The sequence below is a fragment of the Truncatella angustata genome (assembly GCF_020726525.1).
Source record: "Truncatella angustata strain MPI-SDFR-AT-0073 chromosome Unknown BKA67scaffold_8, whole genome shotgun sequence".
Taxonomy (NCBI): domain Eukaryota; kingdom Fungi; phylum Ascomycota; class Sordariomycetes; order Amphisphaeriales; family Sporocadaceae; genus Truncatella; species Truncatella angustata.
In genome coordinates this window covers 1,437,681-1,454,928 of record NW_025763388.1, presented here as the reverse complement: position 1 = coordinate 1,454,928, position 17,248 = coordinate 1,437,681, and the positions used below count along the sequence as shown (strand labels likewise).

The following is a 17,248-nucleotide window of genomic DNA, read 5'->3' as shown; positions in this document are numbered from 1 at the left end:
AAGAACATCGAATGGCTTGTGGTGCAAGAGATTACAGGCTATTCATTTGCCGTTATTCATACTGATTGCGAGACGATCTCTCGAGGTTTGGCTTTTTGCACAATATCTTAACATGTGGACTTTTCGTTGCACGTCATATTCTACCGAATGTCTGAGCGCTCTCAAGTATCTGCGCTTTCTGGCAAACTATAACCGCCACCAAAAAGGAGAAGACAGAAATGGAAACCATATTTGTGATCAGTAGGTATTTTGTGGACCATAGTCCGTAGTCGATGATAGGTGCTTAACCACAAAAGACGACCTCTACTATATGCTTCCACAATCTGTTTCTTTGAAGATCATTTCGTGCGAATGACTGGCGCGGGCTTCTCGGTAAAACTGAAGACCAGTATATTGACAATATCAGAGCGATCCTATATTATATAGTATAGTGGCTACATAATACGCTGCTAAGCTATAGATACTACCTATATGACTTCTGACCAGAATTTGTGTATGGTCCAATTGTTCATGCTGATGCTCTATCAGAACTATCGTCTACAACAAGCCTACGTATGCTGTTCTCAGAATGAAACAATTGTGTCATCTATGGTAAAGCCATTATTTAACACGATCTATCAATAGTATCAATATCTGGGAGTAAGTCGACTGAGTATCCCGTCGGCTCGAGCGTAGCACAAAACTGTAACGCGCTCGGCCTTCATGGGCAATATTGGACAATCTTCTACTGCTTCATGCAATCGACCATGAGCAATATATTAGTTCCAATGCATACTATCGTCGGCATTTTCTATGTTATTAATATCAAAGAACGGATGACTGCATGTTCTTGGCATCGGCCCCTGCAAGTTGCCGGGTGAGGCTCCCACTTCCTTTGTCCTCCTCCGAACTAGTCTAGTAGTTTGAAGATGAGTAGGAAGCCAGCAGCATTGATCGCTATCGGGCAGGCTGAGGATCATGCGATATGGATGGTATGCTGATTTTGACGAATACTTGTCCTCAGACCTAAGTTGCGATTGATCATAAAAGCCGTTGATTTGCAGTTTTGCGACACGTCTGCAGTGCTGTGTAATTTAACGGAGAGACTGTGCCTCTCGCCAGGCTAACTACTTGGTGGTGTTGCACAGCCCTATAACATGAAATTTTCACAAGTATAGAAGTGAATACTGACCTTGACGGGAAATAAAAGAATCGACCAAGCCTTCCCATTCCTGTTGTCATGCAGACACCCCAAATTATCCTCGATCCCGAGTCGTATAACAAACACGAGCGTAGTACAGTATTGGCTAATCAGCTATACATTTTACCAATCCAATAAATCTTCGAAGTAATTGTGCTCGCGCCTAAGAGCTATTTCGACATTTACATAATGGCTTTTGGCGGTGATGCTCCATCCGCTATCACAACTATGTGGATCTTGACGGCCTTGACGTTTGTCTTCGTCGTGGCCCGAATGTACACGCGAATTCGGGTCACACATTCCCATGGAATCGACGACCACGTCTACAATCTAGCGTTTGTATGTTCGCCAGTTTCCTTTGCTTCCCGAGGCGGCAACCCCCAATTTGCCACACACTAACACTCTGCGCCGCCCCTCTGTTCCAGGCTCTTCTCCTGATATACGTAATCTTTGTTACGTTATCCTCAACGTATGGCTTCGGGCAATCCAGGGACGCGATCCTGAGCCCAGATGATGCTATCGCTGCCGTGCTTTTCGAGGCCGTGGGGCAGTCCTTTGCCGTGGTCGGTATGGCGGTCGCCAAGTGGTCCCTGGGCTTGTTCTTGCTCCGGCTCGTCACCAAGGCCTGGCACAGGATCACAATATGGGCGACCATGAGCGTACTGATGGCAGCGTCCGTCAGTGTCGTCTTCGTCTTCTGGCTGCAGTGCACGCCACCGGCCTACCTGTTTGACAAGACAATCCAGGGCGGCTATTGTGCGATTGATAGCACGCCCGTGAGCATGTTGCTTTGCAGTAAGTCTGTTCTTGGCCTGGATAATTTCTTGAATATGCCTCATGCACTGACGCGTCTGGTTAGTTCTCTGTGTCTTGGTCGATTTCTTCTTCGCGCTTTTCCCTTGGCTGTTTATATGGAGCCTCCAGATGAACAAGAGGGAGAAATTGGTTATTCTTGCCAGCATGAGTCTCGGGGTTATGTAAGCTGCCCGCTTGCCTAAGATGTCAAATGCAATGATGTACTCACCGATAAAACAGCGCTGGCGCATGTGGTATCAAGCGTACCATGGAGGTCCCTGAGCTTTCAAGCCCAAACTACCTGAGTAGGCTATATGTTATCTCTCTTCTACCACTTTCAGATATCTGATCCGTATAATAGAAGACACGGTAGGCCTCATAGTCTGGTCCACCGCCGAGATCGCCGTGACCATGATTTGCATCGGCATTCCAATCTGCCGTCCGTTATACAAGACCTTCCTCGAAACACTCTCATCCCGCCTCTCAAGTCATGGTCTTAGTACCAACTCGAAGAATCACAACAGCCGCAGCCGGCGTCATAGCCGGGTGTATGCCATGCACACATTTGCTGCCGTTGATACCAATGAGAGTAATAAGCAGTTTGGTCATGCACTGAGCACACGAGATCTAGAGGAGGACCGAGATATGTCCAATGAGACAAGTATGTATGTGATGGGGTCGAAAACTGAAGACATGACGTTCGCAGTCCGGGCAGGACGGAGGGCGAGCGATGAGGGAAGCGACGAAGGGGTTTTGAGATCGACCGCAGAGCGAAGCGATATCAGTGGCCATGGAGACTTTTATGGAAAGGGCATAAGGGTTACAGAAGAATACCAGGTTACTAGCAGTTTGCGGCGGCATAGATGACTGGAGTAGTATGCATCGTCATGGTCAGCTAGATGGGTCTATCACAGAAAGACTTCTTAATCTGCATATAATAAAGTCTAGAATATAAGTCCAACAAATAGTATAATAGATCGAAATATTACCATTTAGAGTGCAGTTGTGTGAAAGAGAGTAGCAAGGATACGAGAAGAGTGAGTGGGGTTGTAGGCTGAGTATACTGTAGACACCTTTTTCGAGTGGTTGGCCCACTGCTACCATTGTGACAGGTTAAGGTTACCAACTTCCAATCCTTGTGCCGGCTGACCATTTCGTGATATGTAGCTCTAGCGAGGGCAGGAGTGTTTGCAGCATGTTAATTTTGCTGGGTAACGGCGAATTATGTCCGAAATTGATCAGACTCATCTCTGTGTCGGTTCTGGGACGGCTGGCTCTCACCATGTTCTGCTGCTAGCTTTGTTTACGGTGGATTTTCCCGGCGTTTGTTCTGATACAAAACAAATGCTCTACAAGTCCAAGGGCGAGTTGGTTATTTGATCTACGGTAGATAGCTGGTATGGTTTCGCCATCTCCAACAAAACACCCAACTTTCAGAAAACAAGGCCTCCAAGAGACACCATCACTCATACCAGCCCAAGCTGTGGGCAAGGCTTTGGAGGCCATCAAAAAAGGCAAGTTCAAGGCTTTGGCCTTGCCATTTGAAACGCATCCCAATATACAGCCTGGCCATTTCATCTCCAGAACACGTGATAATACTTTCTCTCTCAAGCCCCTACGTCCCTCTTCAGTCTCTCCCTCTACGATCGTCACATCCTATTTTGGTACATAGACGTCGAAACAACCAGTTGTATTCGCTAAGTCGCACTATCCGCCCCAGAGGTATGTTTCGCTGCTGCCCTGGCCGAAGACCTGCATGATCATCTGCCTAGGCCTAGACACAGCCCTTCGCCTCACTTCCATTTGCCGGACCCGTCAACCGCTGGCTACAGTCCAAATTCTAGCTATACTGCAATGGGAAGCTTGAAAGCATCGGATCCATCTGTCATAGAGTACGTCCGACCTGGACCGGCCCCCGGTCCGCACGGCTTACTATTTGTTCTGTACTAGCTGCCCGCAGATTTTCGACGTCAAGGACTGCCCGCTGGGAAAGGATGCGGGCGCTCTCCCAAGGATGCGCTACGGTCTCGATGCTTGAGAGCAGAAAGTTCGGACCGGGCCCAGCATTGTCGACAACCCACTTCAGGTCCAAGTAGCTGAAAGGGTTCGCCAGCGATAGTCGTTCGAGGCAGTGAGAAGATAGGGGTGGAGGAAAAGGGGTTGTAAGTAATTGCATGATGCGAGCTTTCGATACCATGCTGATGGGTGAGTGCGGCTACTGTTCTGCTTCACGGCCAACACGAATCGCCATGATGCGGCAGGAGTTGCTGAACTGGTGGCATGCGTGTTCTTTGATATATTAGTTCATGTGGTTTGTCGAAACTATGCATCTTCACACTTAATCACGAGAGGTACCATGAAAGGGCCTCTCTAGCGGTAGATGGGGTCGGACGGGAAAGCCAAAACCCATGCATGCTGCTCTTTTTCCTAGCACTTGCCTAAACCCTATCCTTTGTCCGATAATTCGAATATTCTGCCGTTCACTCATCTGACCTACGACTCTGCGAACAATTATTCTAAAAGTTATGGCCGAGATGATTGTCGTCTTATTAAATCCGCCTCCAGAGCCACAGGGGGACCTTTCTCAATGATTTAGCATTCGTCTGCGCAGCGGAATATCTCAAACATGTGTGAGATCGTTTCATTGAGTTTTAATAGATACGACCCTGAGGAAACACGCGAGACAGTCTCTAGGATGAGACTGCCACATTATGGGGGGAGGCTTCTGATGAACTAGACAGCAGCAGTCTTAGATTTTGTAACTATCCTGATATGCACACAAAAGAGAGACGACCAAAAATTGGCCTTGTACCCGTGGACCCAGCGAAAACAGTCCATTCAGAATCGCAAAAAGCGATTCACGTCTCATTCACGCTCCTTCATTTAGTCAGGACGCTGTATACGGTGGCCGTATTTATCTTGCGATTTGAACTTTATTCAGGCAACATTATCATGAGTCGCATTATAATCAGCATAAGCAGACATGCTTGAGAGCAAGCGTGTAGAACCTATACGCGTCGTCTCATTACTAACCATATTTAACCCTGCTATGACGCATTCTACCATTTCCGATCCATCATGTGATATGCTGTATTTTCTGGGCATCGCCGATTAATAAATGCTCCAAATAACCCCCCAACGCCTCGCCGACCAATATGGTCCTTAAAAATGCTAATGATGATGAAACCTCAAAAATCGCCGATAGGTCCCCACGAGGGTAGGCATTGCATACCATAGGACGGCGTTTCAAATTATAGACAACAAATGTTTTTCTCATTATCATGCTTCCATCACCGGGATCTCCCTGGAAGGATTACAAAATGCAATAGATGATTCTTCTTTCTCATACCCGAACTCCTATCTTGAATCGAATGCAAGGCACACAACATGTGGTGCCAGATGTGGTATATGCTGTTTCGAAAGCAAACCACAATGAAGAGGTATCATCTCAAAAGGTCAACTGTGTGTCCGTAAACGCCGTATTTCAATGTCGTCAATCAGTTTATAAACGCGCTAGCTCGGCTGCTAGAAGTTCAGAGGCTTGGTAGAGTGTCAAGACTCAAGATGAGCTCTAGTTATCGTCGTTCTCAGCTGCTGTAAGCCGCTGGACCTCGGAGGGATTGAGCAAAATGCGCCTGCCAAGCTCCTCAGGGTTTTTGCCATCACGAACAGCACCGAAATCAAGAATCTGGAGCGCGTTAGCCAACCGTCGTTTTGCCGCATCAAAGTTTTTCTTACCTCAACATAAGTAAGCGAATCTCGCTGCACCGCGGCAACGCAACGTCGCTCATCAAATCGAACTTGCCAGACACCACTAAGGTCGGTGAGTAGGTCTTGGATGCATTCGCCTGTGCGAATATCCCACATCTTCAGAGTTCTGTCACTACCACTGATAACTTTGCGACCGTCGTGCTGGAAACAAGTGATTGCACCGGTGTGGGCGGTTAGCGTGGATTGGCATCTGCCACTCTCAGGGTCCCAAATGCGCAGGGTGGAATCTGCGGCCGCAGACACCAGGCGCTCGTCTCGAAGGTCCAAGAGTCCGACGAGAAGGCTGTGGCCCTCGAGGGTATGCGTACAAGCTCCGGTCTCCAAATCCCAGATCTTGACGAAACTGTCCATGCTACCCGAGATGCAGCGATTTCGTGCCATATCAAGCACTACACTGTAAACCTTCTGGGAATGACCCTGTAGCACATGCACAGTCTCGCCAGTGCTGATCTTCCAAACGCGAACGGTGTTGTCGTAGCTCCCGCTGACAAGGGTGTCAGCGTGAGCGGCGATAGCGCGGACTGAGTGAGTGTGTCCGTGCAGGGTGCGAACAAAGTATGGGCAGTCTGCGTCGTTGGCAGGGGGGCCAGTCTGGATGTATCTTCGAGAGTTCGGTTCCGGAAGACGCCAAACACGTAGCTGACTGTCACGAGAACCGGTTATGATCAGAGGCTTGGGTGGCATCATGACCGGCGCCCCATTCTCAACCTTGCCAGTATCAGTCGGCATGAGAATCTGCAGGCATCGGACAGTACTAGTGTGACCGTAGAAGACCTGGCTGCAGAGTCCCTTCTCGATATCCCATACACGGACAGATCGATCGGTGGACCCGGAGACCAAGATGTTGCCTTCATATTGCAAAGCCCAGACACCGCCCTCGTGTCCTTCCAAGCGCTTACGCAACTTGCCAGTCTTGGTGTCGTAGATATGGATGAGTTGATCATCGCTGCCAGTGATGATCTTGTCCTCATCAAACTGCAGACATGTAATGACATGTCGTGGGTGGGCGGCAAAAGCAACGTGACTGGGCTTGACCTTGCCGCTCGTCCAGCTTTTCCTAATCATGTAATGACGGCGGTAAAGGGACTTGAAGAGATGCAGCTTACGCAAGCTGTTCAGACCAATGTGCGGGTCAGGAACAGCAAGGGCTGCTGCGTTTGCAGCAGAGTTGGGACCTTCCGACTTGTGCATCTTGACCTCGATCGGAGCATCCTCGCGCTCTCTGCTGACACTGTCCTGCGCACTGGCACGTCGCTTGTAACGGTCGGAGCCAAAGTTGTTCAAAGCTCTCTTACGCTTGGAACTTCGCAATTTCTGGGGTGGGGGATCAGGCTTGGAAGAGCGAAGTTCAGATTCAGTTGCTGTGAGTCGGTTTTGCAGGCTCAAGTCCCGTTCGGCGCCCTCTGGTCCGACTGGATCCTGCCAGCCCCATCCTTCCGTGATCGCGCGATCGAGTTCGCCGGGTGGCAAGGCAAATCCATCCCGATCAAGAAGCTCCTTCCAGCCGGTCTCGTCGCTGTCAATGATGTTGCGCCAGGTCTTCGATACCTGACTGGCGCGGCATCGCTCGCGAACGTCGAGATATGAGATAATGTGTAAAGTCAACTCCAGAGGAAGATCCTTGAGGACATCACACTTCAAGGCAGGGTTGACGACTCCTGCCACGACATGGAGGGTCTTCCTGGAACACCGGCGAAGGAACTGATACATCATGAATGACTTCATCTCGGCCGGCATAGAGTCGAAAGTATCTAGCATTGACTGGCTGTCCATAAAGCTGGACAGGGCCAGCTGTGACGCTCCAAAGCGTTGCAATGCGTGCGGAGAAGCTCCCACCAGCGCTGATGACTCGTCATACTCGTCGTCACCAGTCATCTGGCTGTCGTCGGGAACGACAATAGACAGATCCTCATCGTCATCTTCACGATCGTTCAAGTGCAGCTGGGAGGCCTGGAGAGTCGGAGACAATCGTGGGCTGGGCAAGCTTGCGTCTTGGGCGACAAGAGTGTTCAGCGGGCGAGGGTGGTGCAAGGCACGGATGGACTGCTGTAAAGATTCGTCGGCGTCGACAAAGGCTTCGGCGTCAGCGTCCGTAACGGGGGGAGTAGCCACGTTGCTGCCGCTGAAGGCTGTGTGGGAATCGCTGCCTGAAGGGCTCGAGATGTTGAAGTACTCGTCCGATGGGAGACAGCTCGGATCCGAATCGGGGGTCTCAAACGAATCGAGATGGGACCGTCGGGCTCTCAGAGGGGGTCGGGCTGCAGCCGCGCTCGTTCCGGCGAGCTCAGATGTATCCGGCGTGATAGGAAGACCTCCCAGTCTGGCACTGTTTTCGTTGACGTTCTCCTTTTGATTGCCGTGTGCTATGGCTCTGCGAAGCTTGTCTGAGACGGCACTGGCGTGGGATCGGGCGGATTTGCTGGCAGATCTCTTCAAAAGGCTTCGGGCACTCGGTGACGCAGCACGCGTGTTCATCTTGTTGTGTCTGCCGCTCGCGGCTTCGGAGTTGGGAAGCGTCTTGGCAGGTCGTCGAACGGACTCGAAGCCCGCCTCAGCTTGGGGCTTAACGTCGTGGCTCATATCGTCGCTGAATGATTGGAACTTGATTGTGGCATGGCAAGTCAGCGACGGAAATACGGGGCCGAAACAGACCAGGTGTGAAAAAGCACGGGAACAAACATACCTCTTGGTCCAGGTCGCTATCTGTTGGCCATGAAAGGGCACCATGCTCATCGACGTCGTAGGTGAAGTTGGTCAACTCGGGAGGCATGGGCTTCTGTGCGAGAGGGTAGTCCTTGGTGTCCAGAGACGTCAGGGGTCTCGGCTCTCGAACGAACATGGGAGGGAAGGATCTCTTTGTGGTGGTTGTGGTGGTGATCGTCTTTGTCTCGATGCACTCGGCGACCTCGAACTTGATGCGAGGTTGAGGCGAGACGGAGTGTGCGTCCTCCCAGTTGACGGACACGGTTGTCTGACTTGAGCGAGGCCGTGAGCGCGGCTGGGTGTGAGAAGAACTCGACTGGTCCATCTTGGGCACCGGAGTGATCTGTGTTGGGACAGCTTTTGCTGTTCGGGCAGCAGCGTTCCTCGGATTGGGAGGGGGGTCTGGTCTAGTATGTAGTTGACAGCATATGTTGTGCGTTGCCAGCCGGAGAGTGTGCACAGGAGAGCAGAGTGAAGTCGAGTCGAGTCGGGTCGGGTCGACTCGAGTGGACGTGGCCGGGGACGGGGGACCCTCGTAGACGGGACCACGCTGTCGGGCGGCGGTGGCAGGAGAGGGAACGTGTCAAAGGGGATGGGAGCCGTCAAGGGACAGGCAGGGTGGCCCGGGATGTGGTTTGCGTTGGTCTTGGGCGGGACTGATGGATTGATTGTCGACTTGATTGATGGATGAGCAAAGTAGAGAAGGCACAGGCAGGTTAGGAGAGAAGTACGGGTAAAGTGTAAATCAGCCCCACGGCGAAATGTGGTCAGCAGCGGGCGGATGATGGGATTTGTCTAACCTGACCAGCCTGACCTAAACCTCTGGGTTCTGGACGGGGTTGACGGATGATGGCCCACTCGTCCAGGGAATCGGAGGGGGGGGGAGGGGATTTCTGCTCGATGCTTGCCGCTCGTTGCTTGCTGCTTGCTATTTCAGGTGGTAGTGCTGCTAGGCTAGGCTAGCTAGTGTGCTGTAGCGTTGAGTGTGTCCTGTATGCACCTGCAGTGTCTGCGTGTGGAGGGCTGGCGGTTGTTGAATCGCCCAGATGTCTAGCCGTACGTTGCTTTAAAGTAACCTAGTCAGGTCAGATATGTCTATGGGTCTGTATCTGGATCCGCATCTGCACCTGTAACTACGCCGGCGCAGTACCGTTCTCTTCAAGAAGGCGTGTGCGACCTCGAGAAAATCAAATCGTCGGACGGATCAGCCCAAAGCCGAATAATGGGGGTGGGGAAACAAACAATCGCACGCGTTGCGCCGTCGAGTCGAGTGCCGAAAATGTACGTGGCCGTGTCTGTTCGGACCGCCTCTCGTCAGGCTGAACGCGTTTAACTGCTGTGCAGAAAGTGCAAGTGGTCGGAGAACGGAGAGTGGAGGGAGCGATCGATTGCCTGATTGACTGATTGATTGCTGATTGTTGGTTCAAGTGTTTAGAGTGCTGCGCCAGGCTGGCGCGCAGGGAACACAGCCAGGGGATGCAGGCAGGGGGACGCAGGCAGCCAGGCAGCCAGGCGGGGCGAGAGTCTTATGGCCGTTATGGAGCACTAACTCGGTATGCTAGGTTAGCATTGTGGAGTTTATTATCATGCAGCGGCAACGCCAGCCTTCTACGGATCCGTACTTCGCTCAGGGAACAGGAAACAGGTAAGTTAACTAGAGCAAAAGCCAAAGACCATGAGACCTACTGTACAGTGCATACCTAGATATTATTAAGCACCTTACACCCTGGTCCGGCATCCCTCTTGGCCTACTTCACAACATGGCACTGGTGTTCAAGTCTATACGCTACATGGCTAATCTCTTCTGCCCATCCAGCGGTATCGTGATATGCAAGGCCATCTAAGTAAGATGGAGGGATCACCTTGCTTTCGGCTGCCCAGATCATGGTTCGACATGCAAATGCCGGCATGACGAGGACATGGCAGCCGATGTGATTAATTCACTCAAGGGCGGAGTCAACTCGACCAAAATACAGAAATCGTCCCTTCGTTATAAGCTCTGAGATGAGGAGCATGTACCGAATCATGACTTACACCAGCAACCTTTGCCGATGAGGAAACAACGGCCGTTCGGCGAATGATACAGAAGGAAGGTGGGCAGATGCCAGAAAATGGCACGACTCCTGAGCCATCTTTGGAACCGGAGAACATCGACCTCCTTACTATACACTACGGTGATCGGAGACGATACCAGAATTGTTCATTATCAATAGACGACGTGTCACAAGCATGCCAGTGTCGTTTGCATCTCACAAAATATCAAAGTAAACCGATTGAGCGCAGACGAGGCTCACCATAGCCCCAATCCTACTCCCGAAATATCACATCAGGAGCACGACGCTATCTGCAGATTTAGACCATGCATGCATGGTCTTATTAACTGTTCCCGACATCTCTCATGCAAGACTCCAGCATGGGTAGAGGCTTGCCCACAGCATAAAATAAAAAATCCGATCTGATCTGATACCATCAAGATCAACGACAAGGTGTCTACCACCATGGCCGTGGGTTATACTCCTTTTGATGTCACCGAAGCCATCTCCGCTGGAAGCAAAGCCCGGCGGATGGCAGCGCATTTCTGCAGCGTGTCGGCGTTCACACGACCTCTGGCCTTGGGACCCCTAGAATGATCACGGAGCAATCATGCCAGAGGAGTGTCAGCCTCCTTGCGCTAAAAATCGGATATGCCAGCCACTCACGTGCGGGGTTGCACTACCCAGCTGCCTTTGGTGCCTTCCGAGGGCACTTGCCGTCACTTGTCGCCAAAGTGCTGGAATTCAAGGACTCAGGCGGAGTTTGACTCAAGGCGACCTCAGACCCAAAGGCACGGGGGGCAAAAACAGGCTGATGAGTTTTCTTTTCACAGGCATGGAAGGATGGCGTGAAACTTCGAACACGCTTGATCTGCCCATCGGATACCCATCGGGTTCACCGAGCTACATATATCGTTCCCAGCCAAATGCTCGAGAGAGTACGACGGCTTTCATGATCTTAACCCTGCCGCTCCTTCAGAAACACTGACTTCCAAACGCAGGGTTTTGGGCATTTGATGTCGTTCAAATCGGCATTTCGCGCCAGCATTTCGACGTCGGTCACGAAAACCAAACAACATTGGCCACCATGTATCGATTGCTTCTCCCATGTCCAAGCGGTGGCCGTTAACTCATTTTGCCAATAATGTAGCGATATTACTTCACCGGCAACTGCACCTCTATCTTGATCGTCGGCATGTACAGGGACTTTGCATTGCCGTTGATGTGTTGGCATTGCTTTCTCGTGAAACTTGACCAATTTCCACTGAGAGTTGTATATATCACCAAGTGATCTATATGAACTCGATCCCTCTCACCGCCGCCAGTTTAGCATGACTCATGTGAGCGGTCGGTATTCTGGATGCGCGGCTCCGCACGTCCTGGAAGATATTGTACAGCTTCAGCGTTGCGTATCAACTGCCTGTGTTTGCAAAATCAAACCCTTTTCCAGAGAGAGGCAGGGGGGGCGGGGGAAAAAGTAAAAAGGATCTACCGATATCTGCTGCGCGTGCAATCTGCATCTATTAGCTCAGCAATCGCAATTGCAATTGCAAATTTATTATTTAGGATATGTCATAATTCAATTATTTTCCTTTGTTTACTTGTCTCTTTCCATGTTTCGAGCATATCCTTGCCTTTAGGCTCACGTGCTATTTGCGCCCAATTTCTTTCAAACTCGTCCAACTTAATGCTCTGGTCAGTGCTGGTGCCGTGGCTTGTCCGCGCGTTCGCAGTCATCCAGGATCTCCGCTAAGGAGATCACTTCAATTATGGCAAAACGACATCACACGTTTTAGCAATCCCCTTTTGAAGGTAGCCCACTACGAGGCGTGTTCATACGGGTATCGATGATCCACTACATCGGAATGCCTCATCACTTGCACCCAAAATCATCGTTATCATCTTCGGGTATATCGAGCCGTAGGGCATCAATAGCTCATGATGAAATTTTCATTGTCAAGTCCCAACTCAATCTTCTGCTCCCGCACCTTCAACTTCCCGGGGGTTCTAAGGTCCATCTTGGCCTATTCTAGAAATTGTCAGCTACGATGATCCTGCGAGCCAATATCCACCTAGCTGATAGAGTGGATCTTTGCGGCTGTGGTGGTCCCTTGGGCGAAGCCTTACAGCAACGTTGCGACTTTGGGCAATACGCTAAAGGACGGAACGCTTGTATTTGACGGACAAAGCGACATTGCCAATCCGAGCAGGCAAAGTCGAACTTGAAACTCGTATTGGTCAGGTTTCTGGTGGCTCTGACCCTATCAGGCTTTCACTGAAGGACTACTACTCTTCAACCAGTGAATGGGTCAGGTCTGTCTCGACGAACCTCAACGTCGAGTCTAAGCCCTGTCCCGCATGCAACATGTCTCACCACGGGTCCGCGTATAGGCCTCCGCTACCACCACGGAGCCCTCGAACCTCGTTCGGAGCGTCGTCAAACCCGGAGTACTCATATTTCCCTCCGCCGCCTCCCGGTTCTCCGTTCAGCGCAACTGTATCAAATGGCCTATATGCAAGCGGACCTCCAATACCTCCTCGACCACAAGGTTTCCAAACTAGCCACAGTCCGTCAATCGGCGGCCATCATGGCATATCACCGTCACCGTCACCTTTGTTAGCACCTCCAGGGCACGCCAGGCCAGGGTACTCAAGCTTTCCACCTCCTGTGTCTCCACATAGAGCACAGGTACTGCATCATATACATGCACCACCACCATTACCACCTCGAAGCCAGCTTCATGCCCATGGATCACAAGTGAACGCTTGTCCAGGCTACACGCCGACTGCACCAACGCCAACACTAACCCCGAGCGCACTCAGCCCAAACCAGTTGACCAGCTTCCCGCCGCCTCCTCCAGGGCCGCCATCGAGAAGGACAACACCGTTGCTAGTGCCACACTATCCAGCGCCGCAGCTACAGCACTCCGTCGTGGATCTCCCACCGTCAAGTTCGAGGTCGCAACAGGACGACAATGGCCGATTCCGGTCCAAATTCCCACTGCCACCGGACCCTCCTATGGATCCGGAGATACCTAGTTCACCGCCGCCTGCCTATTCCTTAGTACCCGAGCCAGGCAGTCAAGTATCAGTAGTGACAACTCCGGCACCACCAACAAGACATGATGAACCAGTGTCGTCTCTAGTATCTTCATCTGACGATCTACAAACGACGCATGCCTCGGTGTCATCTTACACTGCTTTCCCCCCGGCATCTTTCCCCCAAACAGCGCCTTCACCATGCTCATCGTCGTCCGCCCTTCCTGCCTTGGTGCCATCAGTCCCGTCAATAACTCCGATCACTGCTCCATCGTCCGGAACCAGCTCGGTTTCCAATCCACAATCACCAGATGCATTATCATTCTTCCCGCGTGTCTCGCCTATGATACACCGAAAAGACCCGATCGAGGAATTGATGCAATCTGTGAGCATTAGCTCCACCCCGGCATCGGAAGCGTCACCATTCTACCAGCCAAATAAGGGATTATACTCGCCGTTGTCTACTCCAGTAGAGGAACCCCGGCAGCCTCCAGGGCTTGAGAATGGAGTCATTGCGCCTTCAAGACCGCCCAAGAAGCCTCTATCCGATGTCCGAACGGCATCTCAACAGGGATCCGGGAGCCAAGGCTCTCATACTTCGTCACCTATTCAGGACACATCCTATTTCCGAATTCCCCGCAAACCATGTCCAGCCCCTGCTTCAAACCCTTCATTAGTTGTCACATCATGCATTGATACTCCAATGACGTTCGCTTCCACATGGTATTCACATCCTGGTGCCCCTGAGTTCCTGATATGCCTACGTTGCTACATGGACCACATATTCGATACCGGGTTCGCGGACGCATTTCAGGAGTTCAACTTTGATGATGGAAAGCCTCGAGTATGCCGCTTCAGCAAGCCCCGGGTGAAAGAACACATCTTCCCTCGGGCTGTTTCGACCTCCTACCTTCAGCCTCTTATAGACCACATGCGCCGTCGGCCTGGCATTCCTGACTGTCGTGGTGCAGATGGTGTTCTTGGCACCGTCGCTTCCACAGTAAATATCAAGTGGTATAACACGCCAGATAATTCCATCCCTGGTTTCCTAGCTTGCGAAGCCTGCTACGAGGACTATTCGGCTTGTGCTCCGGGTCTCTCGACCTTCCTGCAGCCACACCATCACGCACAGGGTCCCCAGGATACCTGGGCATGCGACTTCGCGCTACCCTTCATACAGAAACAATACGAAGCCGACAGTAAAAATGCTGATACCAGAGATGGATGGAACAACTTCGCGATCGAGGCAAAGGCACGAATAAACTGCCCTCCCTGTGGCCAAGCCAGGAGCATCAGGAGCCGTGGCAGAAACTGGTTTCAGCCAATTGCCGGCCCGGCAGGTATCATAATATGTGCTTCTTGCTATTTTGATCATGTTGTACACTCAGGCGAAGAGTCCAAATGGCATGTTGCACCAGGACTTACCGAAGCAAATGACATGCAAGTCCGTTGTTCGATGGGTGGACGGTTTAACATCCGCCTTGTGATGGCGCGCGCGCATGAGGTCAAAGATTTCTCCGTCTTCTGGGACGCCATGAAAAAACTTGAGAACCACCCACTGTGCCAGGATGAAGGCATTCACGATGCTCAATGGTGGACGCTGCCTAATCAGCCGGAGGAATTCCAGATATGCGGGGCATGCTATGACGCAATCTGCCAGCCGCTGGGCGTGAAGCAATTTTTCAGGAAGAAATCAGCACTCTCGGGAGGCGCTGTGCGTTGTTGCTTTAACATTGCTCATCCGCGATTACGAAACTATTTGCCGAAGCTCCTTGAGATGTACACTACGCAAAATCCAACAGCGCTAGTTGAGTATGCTGCTATGTATGCGGCTATCCCCCCTTGTGGGAGAGACGAGGCGAGAACCAAAGCATCATGGTATGGATGGGACGATTGTCGGATCTGTACCGAGTGTTTCCACGACTTCGCAAAGCAACATCGCACACTAGCGGATCAAATGACGCTGAGAAATAAATGGATCGAGGGGGGTGCCATGTGCGAGATGTATTCGCCACGCATGAGACAGTTGTACCTTAACTGCTCCCAGAAGACACCTGCTGGCTTGGACGAGCTGCTCCGAATCTCGATCCACAGGCGTCAGATGTACTACCAGACAGTCCCGCAAATCAAGCAATTGATACAGCAGCAGAAACTCGCGCTAGGCCAGCAAAGAATGCTCAACAGTTTGAGCAGCTTTCATACCAATATTGGACAGCTGCAACAAATTACACTTGGCTCAGCATACACGTACTCTTCCCCAGGAGTGGGCAGCTTCAACACTATGGATGAGCTACAGGGTGCGAGATTTGGACAACAGGCCATGGGAGTCGTGGCTGGATCACACGATGCTGTGGGTATCGTAACAGTACTAGAGAAACAGTGGAGAGCCGTCGAATAGAGGCATAATAAGCGCCACGGAGTTTGTTTGGATAGAGAGATAGATCAACCATAAAAGAAAATGCTGCCTTCTACGCAGACGGTATCACTCTAAACCATTGCCGATGTGTAGGATCTCTTTGCTCTATCGGCTTCTCTGCCATCCACCGATACCAACATGATCCATCGCCAGTGGCCATGTTAGTAATCATGTATCGCAGCCCAAAATCTGACACTCAACTCTTCCCCATTCATTCTCGAGTTCCTCCATCTCTGTGTCCTTCTCCGTCTGTCGCAGTCCTCCTGTATCACATCAGCAACCCAAACAAACCCTTTCACCTCACTCGCGGCGGCGGAGGCTGCTAGGTTGATGTCCGACGGGGTGGTGGTAGTCAAAACAGAGAAAGGAAGAATTTCTGGGTAAAGCTCGAAAAAAAGTCTAGCATGATCATGCCGAAAAGACGGAGGTGTGTCGTGTTGCCTCGTTACGGCAGATCTGGGTCGAATCGTTTGCTTGTTTCGCTGCCTGCTCGCGTCTGCTTCCTAATCAAAGACTAGCATTTGTGGTATCCCTTGCTGTTAATGTCCTTGCAACAAAACTCAAACAGGTACACACATATTGACAGAGTGTTCGAGTCTGTATTTTTGAGAAAGTTTATCAGATTGAGGTAGGGCGTTTAAATGGAGCATTCGTAGAAACGGAAATTTACGCGTACACCGACTTGTAAATTAAGCATCAGCACGGTATTACAAAACAGTGTAGAGGACATGGAGTACGACAGAGAATATGGATGGCATTGCTCCGGAATCTTACCACAAACCTTTTAATAGTTGAAATGAGACCACATCATATTACAAACAATGCAGCTACTAACACAGTACAAGGAAATCAATACCAGATATTTTTGCTACTTCTATATTATTTATTTTGACGCTATGAAGTAATAGGCTTTGCTGTGAAAAGCACCTGTGCATGGAGACTTTTGCTCGCTTATAGTAGGATAAATATAGTCTTTATACTAACCTAGCTACATGCTCCACTGAAAGAGATCATGATGCGAATGCGTGGATACCTCGAGGGCGGCCAATCCAAAGGCCAGTCTCAACTGAGAAGCTACACTTTGGAAGACCAAATATTTTAATTACAGAAATACTTTATGCCAATAACAACCTAGAAGATTTTGTCAAAATATGCTCGAATGTAAATGGCTTTGGCGGCGTTAATGTTGAAAGTGGCCTACCTGAGCCTATAGTAGTCCTTCCCACTTCGCTAGGAATCGAATCATCCAAGTCGAGTTCGAAGTTCTTGATTTCCGCAAAAGTTCTATTGATTTCCCCAGATGTAGGTAGA

General features: G+C 50.7%; 3 protein-coding genes across 3 annotated transcripts; 2 read left to right on the top strand and 1 right to left on the bottom strand.

Annotated features, from left to right (window-relative positions):
• Positions 1 to 1,369: 1,369 nt before the first annotated feature.
• BKA67DRAFT_539582 (uncharacterized protein) lies at positions 1,370 to 2,842 on the top strand (the record flags this gene model as incomplete). Its single annotated transcript, XM_046100662.1, has 6 exons — positions 1,370 to 1,519; positions 1,606 to 1,975; positions 2,040 to 2,157; positions 2,216 to 2,280; positions 2,337 to 2,636; positions 2,682 to 2,842. 6 exons carry the CDS (start codon positions 1,370 to 1,372, stop codon positions 2,840 to 2,842), a joined length of 1,164 nt encoding a protein of 387 aa, XP_045954248.1.
• Positions 2,843 to 5,546: 2,704 nt separating this feature from the next.
• On the bottom strand, positions 5,547 to 8,774 carry BKA67DRAFT_539581 (quinon protein alcohol dehydrogenase-like superfamily; the record flags this gene model as incomplete). The annotated part of the gene is made up of 3 exons (XM_046100661.1): positions 5,547 to 5,663; positions 5,714 to 8,347; positions 8,430 to 8,774. 3 exons carry the CDS (start codon positions 8,772 to 8,774, stop codon positions 5,547 to 5,549), a joined length of 3,096 nt encoding a protein of 1,031 aa, XP_045954247.1.
• A 4,073-nt stretch (positions 8,775 to 12,847) lies between these two features.
• On the top strand, positions 12,848 to 15,919 carry BKA67DRAFT_662496 (uncharacterized protein; the record flags this gene model as incomplete). The annotated part of the gene is made up of 1 exon (XM_046108013.1): positions 12,848 to 15,919. One exon carries the CDS (start codon positions 12,848 to 12,850, stop codon positions 15,917 to 15,919), a length of 3,072 nt encoding a protein of 1,023 aa, XP_045954246.1.
• Between the last annotated feature and the right edge of the window lie 1,329 nt (positions 15,920 to 17,248).